Source organism: Palaemon carinicauda, chromosome 22 (genome assembly GCF_036898095.1).
Source record: "Palaemon carinicauda isolate YSFRI2023 chromosome 22, ASM3689809v2, whole genome shotgun sequence".
NCBI lineage: Eukaryota > Metazoa > Arthropoda > Malacostraca > Decapoda > Palaemonidae > Palaemon > Palaemon carinicauda.
This window is the reverse complement of record NC_090746.1, coordinates 55,173,002-55,191,351: the sequence shown is the minus strand read 5'-3', so window position 1 is coordinate 55,191,351 and position 18,350 is coordinate 55,173,002. Positions and strand designations below refer to the sequence as shown.

The 18,350-nt window shown below is 43.1% G+C and overlaps 1 protein-coding gene across 1 annotated transcript in view; it reads right to left on the bottom strand.

Moving 5' to 3' along the window:
- Positions 1-18,350, bottom strand: part of LOC137616454 (solute carrier family 22 member 7-like) — a 122,266-nt gene that overhangs the window by 68,036 nt on the left and 35,880 nt on the right. Inside the window, exons 2-3 of the mRNA XM_068346232.1 lie at positions 15,298-15,516; positions 14,896-15,031 (exon numbers count right to left, since the gene is read on the bottom strand). Of these exons, the coding sequence (XP_068202333.1) occupies positions 14,896-15,031; positions 15,298-15,490 (329 nt within the window). The 5' untranslated portion in view covers positions 15,491-15,516. The remainder of the gene's footprint in view (positions 1-14,895; positions 15,032-15,297; positions 15,517-18,350) is intronic.

Genomic DNA, 18,350 nt, shown 5'->3' with positions numbered 1-18,350 from the left:
GTGTAGTCCTGAAGAAATATCCCTCGGGGGGGACCACCCACCATGTGATGAAATGTGATCCTGATGTTCGGAGGGCTATTCATGATAATGGGAACAAAGTTTCGTTACGATCGGGTATCTACAACATACGTGATAGGTACCACGTGACAACCTTCTACCACTGTCAGAGGTATGAACATTTTGAAAAAAGATTGCAAGTCTAAGAATGAATATAAAGTCTGCGGGAAATGTTCAGGGAGACACTCCACCAGGGAGTGTAATTCGGAAGTGTCAAAGTGTATAAACTGCACATAGTTAATCAGACCACTGTTCAAATTTGAGAACTGATAAACGAGAAATATTTAGATATACTAGCATTATTTGAAACATGGCTAAATAACTTGGACAAAGCAAAGATCACTGAAATGACACCCCACACACATGCCTTCTTTCACATACCGAGAGAGGGTAGGTCTGGTGGGGGTGTCGGACTCTTTATTCATAAAAGTTACTCAAATCTCAAAACGTTGAAAAGAATTAGTGTAACAAGCTTTGAATACAGTACAGTGATACCTCTGGATACGAAAGTTTCCTCTTACGAAAAATTCAGGGTACGAAAAGCGATACGAAGATTTTTATGCCCCAGTATACGAAAAAATTTTCAGGATACGAAAAGCTTACGAGATCCCAACTCGTCGTTGAGAGTAATTTTAAAAAGCGCGCGCCGCCAGACTTTGAACTTGGGTAAACTCACTTACAGCCTCCCGCTCACCCATTGGTTATCTCCCTACTCAGATGCTAACTGACGCCATAAAATCCTGCTTTCCTATTGGTCGGCAACTATCCCACCTTGCTTACGCACGGGCGTTCATCTCTCTCTCTCTTTTTTCGTTCCGACTGCGGTATCGTTAACATTGACTTCGTGTGCTTTCGCTTGTTTGACGTAGTGTTAATTACATTCGTACGCCACGTGTTATCGTTATTAAACATTCTTTACTGTGCACTGTAATGTATTAATGTTTACTACATAGTATATAAAGTACGTAGTGTATTATTGAGCTTAATACTGTAGCCATGGGTCCCAAGAATGTTGCCGAAGGAAAGAAGAAGACGATGCTCTCGATGGAGACAAAACTCAAAATCGTGAAAAAGTACGAGTCTGGCATGCGTTTAAGTGCGATCGCCAAGGAGTATGGCCGGAACCCGTCTACGATAGGCACCATCCTGAAGCATAAGGCGGCCATCAAAGCAGCAACACCTTCTAAGGGCGTCACTATTTTCTCCAGCAAGAGAACCCACGTGCATGACAAGATGGAGAGGCTGCTTCTTGTGTGGATCAAAGACAAAGAGATCTCAGGAGACACCATCACTGAGACTACAATTTGCCAGAAGGCCTCCGCCATTTTCGGTGATCTCGTGCGTTCTCAGGCCGAAGAAGGGGCCGGAGAAGGAACATCCCAGCAGGAACCCCCAGAGTTCAAGGCTTCTCGGGGGTGGTTCGAGAAATTCAAGAGAAGGACTGGTATTCATTCAGTGGTATGGCATGGGGAGGCAGCCAGCTCAGACACGAAGGCCGCCGAAGCCTTTGTTAAAACGTTTGAAGAGTTGACTCTGCAGGAAGGCTACAGTTCGCAGCAAGTTTTCAATTGCGACGAAACTGGGCTTTTCTGGAAGAAAATGCCTCGTCGGACGTTCATCACGGCGGAGGAGAAGAGGCTACCCGGACATAAGCCTATGAAGGACAGGCTTACCCTTGCTTTTTGCGCAAACGCCAGTGGGGACTGCAAGATAAAGCCCCTGCTGGTGTACCATTCTGAAAATCCCCGAGCCTTCAAAGCCCACAAAGTCATCAAGGAGAACCTTCCCGTGATGTGGAGGGCGAATGCTAAAGCCTAGGTAACGAGGCAACTTTTCATTGATTGGGTGAATGTTTGCTTCGGTCCGACTGTCCGAAAATATTTGGAAGAAAAGCGCCTCCCTATGAAATGTCTGCTGGTGTTGGACAATGCTCCAGCTCACCCTCCTGGCCTCGAGGAATATCTTCTGGCCGAGTATTCCTTCATAAAGGTCCTGTATCTACCGCCTAACACCACCCCTCTCCTCCAGCCCATGGACCAGCAAGTTATTTCTAATTTTAAAAAATTGTATACGAAGCATCTCTTCCAGAGATGTTTCCAAGTCACAGAAAGTACAAACCTTTTGGAAAGATCACTTTAATATCGTGATATGCCTCAAACTCATCGATCTCGCTTGGCAGGAAGTTTCAAGGCGTACCCTGAACTCATCTTGGAGGAAGCTGTGGCCTGATGTTGTCTCTGCACGAGACTTCGAGGGGTTCAGGAAGCCTGGAGACGAAGCCGAGATCGTTGACGATCCTGAACCCATTCAGCAGTCTGAGGTGGCTGACATCGTACATCTTGGTACGTCCATGGGGCTGGAAGTTAGCGCCGAGGATATAGATGAACTTATCGAGGAGCACCACGAGGAGTTGACGACGAACGACCTGAAGGAGTTGGAGACGATGCAAATGAGTGTTGTTCAAGAGCAGTTCTCTAGCGCTGATGAGGAGGATGTTACACCTTTGAAAACGTCAGACATTAAGGAAATTCTCGCCTGTTTCCATAAAATGGCAGACTACGTCGAAAAGGAACATCCAGAAAAAGTTTATACCAACCGTGCGCTTCAACACTGCAATGACGTTTGCCTAACGCATTTTAGAAATGTGTTGAAAAGTAAGCAGAAACAAGCTTCCATTGATAGTTTCTTATTAAAGAGGCCAGCAGTATTAGTAGGCCAAGACGAAGGTGAAAGTGAAGAAAAGAAACAGAAAAGAGGAAGTGATGAAGAATTAGAAGGTGAAAGTAAAGAAAAGAAACAGAAAAAAGAAAGTGATGAAGAAGTAGAAGAAATTTAGAAAATTTGAAAAACGTAATTCAATTTTAAGTTTTATGTTACCGTTAAATGTTAAAGTAATTTTTTCTTTCATTTTATAGTTTTCCATACGTAATGTTACGTGTTAATTATTTCTGCCATTTTTTTATTTCGTAAAGTTGAAGTGTTAATGTGTTAAGTGTGTAAATTACTGTATGTAGCCTGTCACTTGTTATGTTTTCTGCCTTATGCCATCCTCCTCTGCCGCGACTTCGCTATCGGACATCGTTTCAATCAAAAGGCAAGTTTCAACTTTTTTGTTAATTAACTGTACACTGTACCTTTTTTTTTCAGGGTATCAACTCTTAATTTAGGTGTACAGGTAACAATACACCTTCACTGATCCAAATGATTTACATACAGTACCGTAACTTTTATACAGTAGTAAAGAAAACGGACCGTTTTCTTAGGGCTTGGAGGGGATAACTAGGCTATAACTACATTATTGAATAATCTCATGGTGGTTTCTGGAATGGATTAGGCTGTTTTTAACAGTTGGGTTAATTATTGAATGATAGAGATGGCTGCACTGCATGTTTATTACTACAGTTTAGCGTGTTTATGAAATAAAAGGTGTCTTTTCGTAAGGCTTGGAACGGATTAGGCTATTTACATGTAAAACACGACTCAGGATACGAAAAAATCAGCATACGAAACCGTATCCTGAACGGATTACTTTCGTATGCTGAGGCATCACTGTATATAGAAAACGGATTTTGAGCGAAGCGAAAAATCTATTTTTGGGTGAGATAGCCATGACGTCCTGGTGGAAGGTTCCTTCAGTAGCTTCCTTGGGTCTATTTAACTACAGGGATATTCCCAGAGAATTAAACTAAAGGTTATCACAGAATTCTAACTTCTGGTGCGAGTACCCTAAAGGTTTCCCTCTAGGATATCGTATATCAACAGGGGACGCATGTATTAACATGCCACAAAGCTATCTGTACCCCATATAGAGTTAACACTTCGATATGGAAGGGTGGAGAATAACTGGGGAGCCGTTCCACAGTTACACTCGTCCGTGGCTGCTTTTGGTACTCGAAACGTAAACAAACGGGCGCCATTGCTAAATGACGTCACGTCCGTCCTCATCCTGAGGCCAGCTTCTTGCTAATCTCCATGATACAGCAGGACAAGGCGGGGCCTGAAAGGCTGGACTAGAATAGACGGGGGGGTCCATCAGGACGTCATGGCTATCTCACACAAAAATAGATTTTTCGCTTCGCTCAAAATCCGTTTTTTGGGCTCAAGCCATGACGTCCTGATGGAAGTATACCAGAGAATTAATGTATCGTGGAAATTTTCCCCTTTTTATGTAAGTGCCAAGGGCTTCGAATAGAGGTATGTAACATGTCCTTGCTAGAGTTTCCGTGAAGATCCAGCTTCTTGCCACCCAGGCAGAGAAGTCCTGGTGGACCATACCAATATCTCAAAGCGATCATTGAAGAGCTACTCACCCTGCGGAGAGTTCGTGCAGGACTCGGAGACAAGACATAAGGTTAATATTCGGGTAGGAATATTATCAAGCATAGGTAAGTGATAAACATTTACAACACTCCCTAGAGGAGAGATCAATCTGGTCTCGAAGGCAGGATGAAGGTAAGTATTCAGGTAGGAATATTACCACAGCATGAGTGAGTATATAATATAGGTATATCTATATTATTCTTCTCTTTCAGAAGGAAGGGGTTAAATGAAACTATGACAATCATTTATTTCATAATAAATAATAGGAGCGGAGAGAGACGCACATGTAATAAAATAGACATTTTATTTCATAGATTGCATATTATTGTGATAACAATTGCAATAATAAATGTAAAGTTAATTTACAATAATAAAGAATACTGTCAGAGAAAATAAAAGACTTCAATCTTGAATCTGAAAAGAAATTTCACTTTTAGAAACACAAGTTCCAGAGGAACGTCAGTCTTTTTCAAAGAAAAAACACATCATGCCCTTGAGCATGTGGCACTCATGTGAAGTCTATGACATTTCACCTTGGTAAGAACAGTCTATTAGAAACACTAAGTGTCCATGAAATCACTATGTATCACACAAGGGTCAACACAGGCACCCGTAGAGTTAAAGTCCCAAGTAACTCACTGTTCTATGCAGAGTTAAACGGCAGGTTTCATAACACTACCTGCGGCTACCACGAAATGTTTAACTTCATGCACTTGCTTCGCGTAGTGCTTGAAGAAAACGCGCGACGATTTCCAACCTGTGAAGCTCTTGAGGCTTTCGAAATCCATGCTCTGGAAGAAGTTCAGAGAAGACGCGACTTTTCTAGGATAGTGACCTGCGGGTGTACTGTCAGGATCCGCTCTGCGAATGAAGTAGGTGATTTTCGCTCTTAGTTGTTTCAGTGACAAGTCACTACCCGATGTTTCTCCTTTGAAGAGTTGTCCTCCACCGAAGTCTGAAGTTCTTTGAAGATAGACCTTAAGACTCTCCACTGGGCATAGAGAGACATCTTCCTTCAGGGGGCAGATTCTCCAAGGGCCCCATCTCTTGGTGGGTAGTTCATTCTTTGCGAGAAACGTCGGATCAGGGAAGAGGGTAAGCTCTCCTGTATCTGCGAACAGGATATGACCCTTTTCTCTTGATAATGCCACTATTTCACTGACTCGGGCTCCCGAGGCGAGAGCAAAAAGGAAGATAACTTTTTGAGTCAAGTCTTTTAGAGGGCACGAATCGTTGTCCAAGTTAGAGGCAAAATGGAGCACCTTGTCCAGGGACCAGGAGATAGGTTTTGGCGGGAGTGCTGGGCGTAGTCTAGCGCATGCCTTTCGTAATTTATTGAAGATATCGCTGGACAGATCAATCTGGAAGGCGTACAGTAGTGGTCTAGTCAAAGCCGATTTGCAGGTGGAAATCGTGTTGGCTGCTAAGCCTTGTCCATGAAGGTGAATGAAGAAGGACATGCAAAAATCAATGGCGATTTCCGTAGGATTTTTTGCCTTAACGAACGAGACCCACTTTCTCCAGGAAGATTCGTATTGCCGTCGTGTGGATTCAGTCTTGTATTCCTCGAGGAAGTCTAGACTTTTCTTCGAGATTCCAAACCTTTTCTTTGCAGCTAAGGAGAGAAAATCATGAGATGAAGGTCCCTGACTTTCAGTGATGAAGCGAAGACAGTCGACTTCTGTACTTGTTGAGAGAAAACTGGGCCCGGTAGGGGAATCAGCGTGGGCTGCAACTCCAGGACCAGAGGGTACCAATTGTTCCGGGGCCACTTGGGAGCCACTAGGGTCGCTGTCCCTTTGAAGGTTCTCAGTTTGGAGAGGACTTTCAGCAGAAGGTTGGCGGGAGGGAACAGGTATATCCTGGACCATCTGTTCCAATCCAGTGACATGGCATCCACTGCTTTTGCCTTGGGGTCCTCGTACGGGGCCACGTATCGAGGAAGTTGATTGTTGTCGCTCGTTGCGAAGAGATCGATCTGAAGTTCCGGGACTTGGTGAGAGATGAAGGAGAATGACCTTGCGTCTAGAGACCATTCCGACTCTATTGGGCTTGACCGTGATAGAGCGTCCGCCGTCACGTTGCGGAATCCTTGTAGGTGAACTGCAGAAAGGTGCCATTTCTTCTTTTCTGCCAGATGGAAGATCAGAAGAAGTACCTGATTTATCTGGGGCGATCTCGAGCCCTGACAATTGAGACATCTGACTACCACCGAGTTGTCCAGAGTCAGATGGATGTGGATCGAGGGAGGCGAGGAGAGTTTCTTCAGGGTGAGAAGAACCGCCATGGCCTCCAAGATGTTGATGTGAAACGTCTTGAATAGGGGAGACCATGTTCCTTGAACCTGTCGTTGGTGGGAGTGACCTCCCCAACCCTCCAGTGAAGCGTCCGTGTGGAAGTTGATCGATGGAGGCGGGTGTTGAAGAGGAATGGACCTTTTCAGGGCCTTGGCTTCCGACCACGGCTTTAATAGTGAGCGAAGTCTGTTTGGAAGCCGTCTCTTGAGATCTCTTCGAGCGATGGATGCGAAACGTCTCCAGACTCCCGCGGCATCCTTTAGCTGTGCGCGAAGCACTGGGTTTGTCACAGAGGCGAACTGTAGAGAGCCGAGAACTTGTTCCTGCTGACGTCTTGAGATCCGTTTGGATTTCAGAAGTCTTCTGACAGACCCTGCTATTTCCTTCCTTTTCTTCTGTGGAATGGAAAGGCGGTGTGACTGAAGATCCCAATGGATTCCCAACCATTGGAACTTCTGAGCTGGAGAGAGGCGAGATTTCTCGGTGTTTATCTTGAATCCCAGATGCTCTAGGAACTGGGTGACTTTGTTGCAGGCTCTTACACAATCTTCAGGCGATGTCGCCCAGACTAGCCAGTCGTCTAGGTAGGCCATCACTTGGACGCCCTGAAGACGGAGTTGTTGGACGATGGCGTCTGCCAGCTTGGTGAAGATCCGTGGAGCCACATTGAGCCCGAAGGGCATGGCCCTGAAGGCATAACTTTTCCTTTGGAGTCGAACTCCTAGGTAGGAGGAAGCGTGATGATTTATTGGAACGTGCCAGTAGGCATCCGCCAGGTCTATGGAGACCGTGTAGACCCTTTGAGGCAGAAGGGTCCTTATTTGTTGCAGAGTCAGCATCTTGAACTTGTTGTTCGCAATGAACTTGTTGAGAGGGGATAAGTCTAGAATGACTCTGAGTTTGTCGGAGTCCTTCTTGGGAACGCAAAATAGTCTCCCTTGGAACCTGGTTGACTTTACCCTCCTGATCACCTTCTTGTTCAAGAGTTCTAGGACATATTCTTCCAGGAGGGGGGTTGACTGTTGGAAGAATTGCTGGAAGGCTGGGGGTGGTTGAGTCCAGCTCCAGCCTAGTCCCTTCTTGACGATGCTGTGCACCCAGGGATCGAAGGTCCAACAAACCTGGAATTGGCCGAGTCTTCCTCCCACCGGAAGCACTTCATTGCTTCTGGTGTCCCGAGGGTTTGCCACCTCGGCCACAAGCTCCCCTTCCTCCTCTGCCTCTGGAGGGGTGGCGAGACGAATCTCTGCCGGAACCCCTGCTTGAGCCCCTACCTCTGGGACGAAAGGTAGTAGCGTGTTGCTCATACGCAGGGGTAAAGACCGGTGACTGCGACACCACTGGATGGGGGACCAACTGAAAGGTCTGCTGTGGCTGTGTGGCCACTTGGGGAGTAGCGGTACCCGGAAACTGCCGTCTCTGTTGATGTTGCTGGGGTTTCGGCTTTTGAGGTTTCCTCTTAGGTTGAGGGCCCTCGTCCTGAGAGGATTTCCTTTTTCTTGACATGCCCCACTTGTGGAGAAGGTTCCTATTCTCCGTGGTGGCCTTGTCTGCAATCTCTTTCACCAGGGAGGAGGGAAAGAGATACTTACCCCAGATATTGGAGGAAATCAGTCTCCGGGGTTCGTATTTCACCGCCGCGTTGGCAAACACGAATTCACGACAGGCTCTGCGAGCCTTAGTGAAGCTATACAGGTCCTTCGTCACCGTTACCAAGTGTGTTTTGGCTAGGACCATATAAAAGTCCGGGACTCTAGTATCCCCGGCCATAAGTTCTAGCTGTACCTGGAGGGACATCGATGCGGCAAGCCTCTCCTTCGAATCCTGTTCCTTACAAAGGAGGTGATCATTTAGCCTTGGGAGGTCCTCATTGAATTGACGACCAGCTACGTCAGGCTCTAACTTCCCCACCGTGAAGGTTGACTGGACGTCTTTCCAGTGCCTATCATCGGGAGGAACGGTAAGGGAGAAGGGTCTGCACTCCTCCAGTGCAGGGCAAGGTTTCCCTTCCTCCACTGCCTTTAAGATCGCTGTGAAGGCTTTTTCGATGAAGGGGAAAATCGCAGCATTCGGCGCAACGAAGGTTGGATGCTTCTTACTAAGCGCCGGCATCTTGGAGTTGGTAAAACCCCTACTCTTCACCGCCTGGGCTAGCATAGCCTGGGCCTTCGCGAGATCGAACACGATAACCTCCTTCGGTTTGGTCTCCTCCTTTGAGGCTGGTTCGGACCTGAGCCGGACGTAACAGTCCGGATAAGCCTCGAAGTTCGGGAAGAATTCCACTTCTTCCAACAAGATAGAGCCAACCCTCTCACTGATGTAGATCTTACCAGTCGTGATTGGCATATGCTCGGTATATCTTCATGTGTTAGCTTCCGAGCAAGTGGGGAGGTCCTTAACCGAAATCCGTTTCGGTTGTTTAAGATTAACCAGAGTAGTCTGGAATTGCCCCTGGGTTTCTCGTAGTTTTCTTTCCATGAGGGCTTCAAGCATCTTGAAGACCTCCTGAGTGGCCGATGGAGGAGAGTCCGGGGTGGCGGAAGTTGAAGGAACAGGTTCCTCGGACGGTGCAGGAGTCGCTGCGGGAGTAGGAGCGGGAGCGACCTCGGTCTCCGAATCAGGGTATTCCACCTGATCTTCCTCATAGTCGAGTTCCTCGCCCATGAGGTTCTTTTCCGTCTCTTCTGACACTTCCGACATACGTTCCATGTTATCGGAATCCAAATGGCACTCATGCATGAACTGGGCCATGACAATATCAGGTTCCACCACGATCTGGACGGTGGGGATCTGATCACGGGGGACCACAGAGTCTTTGGATGCCTTTGGGAAAAGCAAGGCCCTCAAATCTTCGCTGGCGAGATACGGTCCGGTGGCGTTCTTCTGGAAGCCACACACCCATTTGCGTAGCGTCTCTCGAGCGTTGTCCCTTGCCTCCGCGGAAGGAGGGTCGTCGAACGCCTCGGCCAAACGACTCTTGCAGACTGTACAGTTCTGCGGGTCCCAGTATTTCAGGTCGCCTTTCTTGGCGGCGCAGGGGGCGTGGGTCCGGCACGCCTTGTGCCCGTAGAAGTGCGGGCGCTTCACTCCACAGAAGTTGCTTTCACACTTCATATACTCCTCCTGTAAAAGGAGGAGATCATGAGTACATGGAAGGCATAAGAATGACTTACATTACTCTAAAATTAAGATAACTTAATCTAAATTTTTAAGCATTAAAGTAATTCACGAGGTATTATAATGCCTGAGAATAATGAGCGGGAAAGGAAGTAGATAGACACATACTTGTGAATCCCGCCCAGTCGGTTACCGCAACCTTATCAGTAGGCAATTTCTTTTCGGCCACAAAACGGAAATCCATATGGATAAGCCGTGGTGGGTAGAAGCTAAGCCTCTAACAGAAATTGCCTGCAGGGTGTAGCAGGGTCGGAGACCACTCAGATCCCTGGAGTAGAAGAGGAATAGGAGAACCCCTTATTAGATATAGGTTCCGGCAATCGGCTGCACTAAGATACACAGTGTATGCTGGAACATTGTAATGTGCAATCAAACAGCACAGCCACAGACTTATATGGTAAGACAATACCTATGTATAGAAGTGGCTAAGCCATCTGGCTGCAGTATGTGACTGTCGGCATGTTGTCGGCAGATATGAGAAGGGGTGAATGTCCCTTAACATCTCAGGAGGGTGCGGGCAGACCGACAGCACGCCGGAGGCCGGTCCTGCAGGGTGGAAGGCATCAAGACAGACACACTGAGCATCTTAAGTATAATACCATCGTGGCGACTGCCGGCACAGCGGCGGGTCGTCGGCAGGAGGCGGGGGCTCCGGCAGCCGAAGGCTGACGGCCTGGTGAGCTTGGATCAATTCATAAGATAGATATGTATATGGTTGTATACCTAGACCGCCGGCAATCAATGCCAGCACGCCGGTGGCCGGCTCCGAAGGTCGGCCAGCTGTTACTAGGTAAAATGAGGGGTGGGACGTCGGCTGCATGTCGACGGAAGGCGGCAGCCTCCGGCACACGGAAGGCCGACGTCTTAGAGGGGGAGGGCATCTTATGAAAGAATGTCACCTGAGGTAATGGCGGTTACTGCCGGCAGTAGAGGCGGCAAGGGACCGGCACCGGGATAGCAGGAGAGAAAGGTAAGGAGGGATGGAAGGGGTAAGATCTCATACCCCTCCGGCATCCCTCTGGAGAGCGTGCACTCATGATAGGAGTGGATACTCCTAGCATCCGGCGGCAGGGAGCCGGCAGTCGGCCGGGTGCCTGGGGTAACCCAAGGGAGGGTTAGAGGGCACTCAAGAGGGGGGAAAACCCCGCCGGCCGGACCGCTGCCGGCGACCACCCCCATAGAACGCTATGGAGGGTATGTGTACCAGAGCGGCCAGCTCAGCAGGAGAACAAGTTAGCCCTACCACTCCACTCAAGGGAGGAGTTGTAGGACTAGGGACAGATGTGTGTAGGCAAGCCTACACCAAAGGGATAAGTGGGGAGGGGGAAGATGAGGGGTCTTTCTATAGGGGAGACTCTGTATGAGAACGGCCACCAAGGAAAGGGAGAACGCTCCCTAACCTAGGTTAGGTAGCCCAGAATGAGAACGGTTCAGGAGTACTGTCCCAAACTATAATAGGGCAGAGTCAACCCCCAGAGCTTAACCTAGAGAAGGAGGGCTAACTCCAAGGCTAGGCAAGCTTGAAAGACACATCGCAAGTTGCAGGGAGGAAGGAGTAACCCAACCAGGTGCAACTGAGGAAGGGCAGAGCCGTTCCTTATTTTTCGGTAACGACCCTACGGGAGGGTCATTCCCTTAGGGTAGACAGAGAAGCGATAAATACTCTGTTTGTAGACAAGATTCCCCTATATAGAAGGGGAAGCAAGGCCACACAGAGGGAACGCCCGCAGACAGGGGGATTAGGGAGCATATAGGGGTTCCTACATTAGGTTAGGGTGGAAAGATACGCAATCAACCCGGTCCCCTATATGGTCCCCGAAGGCGAAAACACTTACATCACAGTTAATAGTATGTTTAATAATGCCACAATCTTCATAACTTAACTTAGGAACACTGGTATATATCATGCATGAAAACAAGCACTAGACTATCCAGCCTAGGGGCTAAGCTAGCGATCTAGTATGGGGTCGAACGGCGACCGAGTCTGATGAGCGCTAAAACACGATATAAGAAATTCCTAGCTATGAAGACTAAATAACTAATAATATTAAATAGTTAAATGACCGGAGAAGGCTGTTCTGGCTAACTAAATAAAGCATGCGATATGAACAGCGACGCCATAAAATGGCGCGTCCGGGATCGGCACAGCTCTGCCACAAAACTCAATATTTTACGAAAAGTAGAAGTTACTTTACGGCTAGAGCTTATTTAAACAATACTGGGACCTGGTACTCAACTTTCCAGAAGAAGGCGAGGCTGAAGGTAGCGACATAACGGCGATGTAAGCAGATGAAAAACGCACTCAAGGAAAATCCGACCAAAGCAAGGAGCTACAGGAAAAAGGATGAGGACGGACGTGACGTCATTTAGCAATGGCGCCCGTTTGTTTACGTTTCGAGTACCAAAAGCAGCCACGGACGAGTGTAACTGTGGAACGGCTCCCCAGTTATTCTTCACCCTTCCATATCGAAGTGTTTTTTCTCTATGGGGTGCAGATAGCTATGTGGCGTGTTAATACATGCGTCCCCTGTTGATATACGATATCCTAGAGGGAAACCTTTAGAAGTTAGAATTCTGTGATAACCTTTAGTTTAATTCTCTGGGAATATCCCTGTAGTTAAATAGACCCAAGGAAGCTACTGAAGGAACCTTCCATCAGGACATCATGGCTTGAGCCCAAAAATAAAACTTATGCCCAAAAATAGAAGAATATCCTTTGTAACAATCTACAAACCTCCTAGAACAAACTCTAGTATCTTTTTTGAAGACGGTGCTCTCATTGAGATGATTATCATGGAGAAAAATGAATTAGTTATCTGAGGAGACTTCAATTTTTGGATGGATGATGAATCAAATCCTGACGCTTTGGCATTTAGCGAGTTACTAAAATCATATCAACGAGTGAATAATGTCGACTGCACAACTACTTTAACTGGGCATACGCTAGACTTAGTTCTAAGTGATGACATGAATAATATTGTATCTGATACAAAAGTCGAAGAGAAATGTACTATCTCCCCAGTACACAAACTTATTACGTTTAGTCTATCTCTACAGAAACATGCATTAGTAAAGAAAATAAACTTTATGCATAAATCAAATTTTTCTCCTCCGTATTTTTTGAAGAAGTTACAAAGAAAATAAATGATGCTATCAACATTCCCTGAGATCATGATGACCAATGCCTCTTAGGAGCTAAGTGTGCTGTCTTATGACTACTTATAATAAAGTGAGTAAAAGTGAATATGATACCATGTGCCCACCGATGGAAAAGACTATAACCGTAAAAGACCAATCTCCTTGGTTTGATGGAGAGACTTTGGTAAAAAAAAAAAAGATGTAAAGAAAGTGGAATAGGTTAAAAACTGAAAGTACTTGGGTAGAATACAAAACTGCTGCGTATCAATATAACTATCTATTAAGAAGGAAAAAAGTGAATACTATAAAAGAAAGATACTCAAAGCAGCAACAGACATGAATGAGTTATATCGTCTCCTGAATGGTATAATGGGAAATGTAAAATAAAAGAAGCTACCTGATGGATACAGTGACCAGGCACTAGCAAATAATTTCTAGTATTCTTTAAAAGAAAATTGAAAATATAACCAGGTCATTTGTAAATACTCAACATCAGATTAATGATACACCAGGCACACAGACAAAATTAATATGATTTAACAACATAACATAAGATGACATCACCAGAATTATCAAGAGAGCAAAGAAAACAAACTGCACGATCGACCCTATGCCAATATCTGAAGTAATTGGAGAGAGAGACTTTTCTAGTCTAGCCGAAATAATAATGAGAATATCAAATGCAAGCATTGATGAATGTACGTTTCCTAGATCTGAGAAAATGGCTATAGTCACACCAATTCTGAAAAATCCACTGGACTACCAGGAATTAAGCTCATGTGAAGTTCACACTATTTGCAGATGACACAATTTTACTTCTCCATAAATGATATACATGACACTACTTAAACTCTAAACCGAATCCTTGATAGTGTTAGAGAATGGATGACATCTAAACAACTAAAATTAAATGAAAACAAAACTGAATTCATGGTGGTGGGCAAGAAACAGCGTGAGAAACTTAGGTAATATTCAAATGAACATAAATAATGACTTGGTGCCAATATCTAGTAAAGTTCGAGATCTAGGTGTATTTCTTGACTGTAACCTGGTTCTAAAGGCCCAATTAAATAATGTAATAAAAACTGCTGGTTATCATCTAAGAAATATTGTGTTTATAAAGAAGTACTTGGACGAAAATTCTGTAAAGAAACTTGTGATAAACTGTGTTATTACCAAGATTGACTAATGCAACTCTATCTATTACAATTCACTAAAAGTGCAACTTAAGAAATTACAAAACATAATAAACAGAGGAGCAACTCATAAAAGGTGTCCCACCTACAGAAAGGATCACCCCTATACTAATTGGTTTACACTGGCTGCCGATTAAAGCGAGAATTGAATTTAAAACATGTGCAATAACCCACCAAGTTATCAGAACTGGGCGTCCAAAATACTTAAGAGAATTGCTACAGATTGCGCAGCCAACATATCGTGTCGACACAAGAATAGTTACAGATGGCTTCAAACTGTTGGAACCTAGATTTATGTCTACTTTAGGCTCCAGAGCCTTTAAATATGCGGCCCTGAGACTATAAAATAGGCTCCCACGAAACATTCGAATGATTAAAGACATTAAGGTTCAAGAGGAAACTGAAGACTCTTATTTCAAAGGTCATACAACAGTGACGATTTAACAGTAAATGAACAATACGCAATATGAAACGTTAAATACTCTGAACGAACAAGGTAAAACGACAGTGGAGGTCCTGTAGAGAGTGCGGTTCCCCTGCTGTATGGGATCGGAAAAGCAGCCATCAAAGTAAAGTACTGTATATCTACTCTGTACATTTTCTTTTTACATTTTGATATTTAATTTCCTTGGAATTTAAGTATTGCACTATTCCTTTTATGTGTATCAAGTTTAAACATAATTGTGCACAAATATATAATAATCACTTACTTTACAGGTATAGCCAGCGAAATAATTTCTTCTGTAGTCCAGTTGGCATCATGCAAAGCTTCTACGTGACACCAATAATTGGGAGTTGCTCCCAGGAACTGATAACTGATTAACTGCAATGGATTCATAAACGTACCTGAAGGTATATAATTCATTAACACTCTATTATGATATGCTGATACCATTTCCTCTTTAGTTTCACAGTTAAATCAATCTCATTTACTTGGTAACAACTATTTGTTAGTTTATAGAATTTATAAACCTTTAATGAACAAAAATAATAAGTTATCATTTTAGTAGCTTCATGGAAATGTGAATGATGAAGATTTCCAAACACGAGATTATTTGCTATTGAAAATAAAACTTTATTTGTTATAAGAAATGACTTATCTTTCTCCTTACAATAGCACCCCAAAATAAGTATGGTCACATTCCAGCATCCCCAGGGGTTAATCATCTCTAATAAATCTTCAAATTTCTGAAGCTCACAGGTCTTAGTGTCACCTTCATCACTTTCCTCCTCTTCTTGGGACTTTCGAGTTCCTGAGGGGATGTCAATGCCCTCGGCGATAACACTTTCGTCTGTCGGACCCATATTGGGTTTAGCCTATATATTGACACCTGCGTGAAAAGAATAAAATTCATTAGACATATTGCCTTTGTATTTTGGTATTTTGTGGTTTTTATTCATTGGTAAAAAGTTATTAGTTGTTACAGATTACTTGGCCGCACTGGCCAGACACCAGCTCTTGCAACCTAACCCTCTGGTGTTGAAGAAATTCGAGAATACGTATTTGAAAGTTGTATTTGATAACATATCTTAGACGTATAACACGAGAAGTAATAAACAGAACCATATTATAAATAAAAAGAGAATATACTAAGTAAGGAAAAGTGAGGAACGTGGAAGATTAGAGAAGACAGAAAAACGCAATTAGGTTTAGAATTATAGCTAATCGTCTGGCTGAAGCAAGAAGGAAAATCAAAGATATTTCCGGTAGAAGGGCGGGGATCGTAGTTACGGCCATAATGCAATTGATAAGTATATCTCACCTGCCTTATGACCTGATCTCTGAATTTGGTGTGGTTTCTATCATATCTTGATTTCTATTATATTTCCTAAACATCAAAATTATCTTCATTATATATATATATATATATATATATATATATATATATATATATATATATAGCTTACAATACTGCATTCAGAGCCTTTCTTAGTTTATGGTAGTTTATTGGTGCACGGCAGAGAGGTTACAGTAAAAAAAACCAAGTTGTAAAGTGAAGGATCATATATTCGATGAGGTATTTGACTGTTGAAGCCGAAGGAAGAGCTTAAAAAACTAAATGTCACACGGGAAAGACGAAGGCGAATGACGAGAAGAGTAAAATCCAATAGGGTAAATGGAAGCAATGTGTAATTTTTTTTTCGAATAAGAGGAAAATAAAGGACACTGAAGTGTAAAATATAAATTTAATTGAAAGAAAACTTGGAGAATTGATGTGTAAATGTTGGATTTGAAGGCGAGAAAAATAAAATAAAATTGTAAACGTTGAATGTGTGATATAAAAACAAAGGAAACTTTATGAAACACTACTTTACTGGCTGCAAAGCACAAAAAGTAACAAACGTAAAGCCATCAACAAAGAAAACAACCCACTCATGAAATAAAACCGACAGAAGTAATGAATTAAACCCTTTTAAACGTATGACCGAAGATCCAACATTGTAATAACATGGTCGAGACGATTATTCAGCGCTCTACTTGAAACAAATAGTCTTGTTATATACAGTATATATATATATATATATATATATATATATATATATATATATATATATATTATATATATATATATATATATATATATATATATACACACACATTTAAAAAATGGATGTCAGTTGCCAAACGTGGAACAAAAAAAATAAACTGAATAAAGGATTATAACAGAATAAAAAAAAATCGTCGGATACTTCAAGTGCACAAAATTTAACAACTTTCTTCATAATCACAGAAGAGCTTTTCGAAATATATTACCACTTTCCATGTGAAGGAAATTCTTACTATTGATCATCAAATAAAAAATCTTGATGTGTAAGAAATCTAATAAGATTGAGATATTTGGAAAATACCTTAAGCTTTTATAGTTTGCCCAAATTCCTTCCTTTAGAATTGGATTGGATTTATAAAATTTTAGCCATATTTGGTGATGGGGGCGGGGAGGTTATTCAGCGTCGATAAGCAATTGGAGGGGGTGGACTCCACAATTGTAATATAGGGAAAAATATAAGAGATAATGGATGGCAATATGAAAAAAGAGAAAAGGGTAAAGTAGAAAGCTAAAAAATGGGAGCAGTCAGAGGCCGAAGGAACAGTGCAAAGATCGTGAAGCATTGCCCCCAGTGCACAGCGTAGGGTTCAAGGAAGTAAATTATACATTTCTATAAATCGTAGTCGTCTGACATCAGAGAAAATTAAAATAATCAACGCAAACTTAAACAGATTAGAGGCTAAACTAAAAGAAATCTCTCCACAGCCAGAAAATATGGGAGAGTTCCTCAGTTACCTATTAAATCGGTCACTGCAGCCGGGACTGGATACAAGTGAGCTTTCCCACGTCGTCACAGACTGTTACCCGATATGTTTATATCTAAAGATTTATTTCCTACGCTCGACGTCATGTTTACGACGAATGTGAGGCGAAATAGTCAACCAATAAGAAAAGAGGTGAAGGGTCTGTTAATGTATGACAGGTTTCTCTTGTTTTTCTTCATGTCTTGGAGAGTTCACTAGATATGTGCAACAATGGAAGAAACGAGACTCGAATAAGTAACTTGTGGAGGTGTTGTTCATTTAATATGATAATTTACATCGTCATTTACAATTTAGAGGGTGACTCAGTGAGCATTCTTGTTAAGAACAACTTGTAATTATATTTTAGAAAATGATTACGATATGAAGAATGCGCAGTGAAGAAAAATTAATATAAGAATCATGCTCAATGCAGAAGGTAATTGTAGAGTATGTGATAGGTCGTAAAGCCAGACGTTTGCTCTCTCTTATGTATGTATGTATGTATATATATATATATATATATATATATATATATATATATATATATATATATATATATATATATATATCATCCGTTGCTAGTCCACTGCAAGACAAAGGCCTCAGAAACGTCCTTACACGTCCCTGTATGGTCTTTCTATGCCTGACTGTACACGCAAATTTTCTTGGCGCGTCAATCCATTGTCTTCTTTTCCTTCTTGTGCTTCGTTTGCAATCTCTAGAGACCCATTCTGATATTCTTTTTGTCCATCTATCATTCTCCTTATATGTCATGTTCATGTTCGTTTCTTTTTCATACATGTTAGAATATCTTCTTTAGTTTGCGATCATATTCATATAGCTCTTTTTCTGTGTCTTGGTGTTATTTCTATA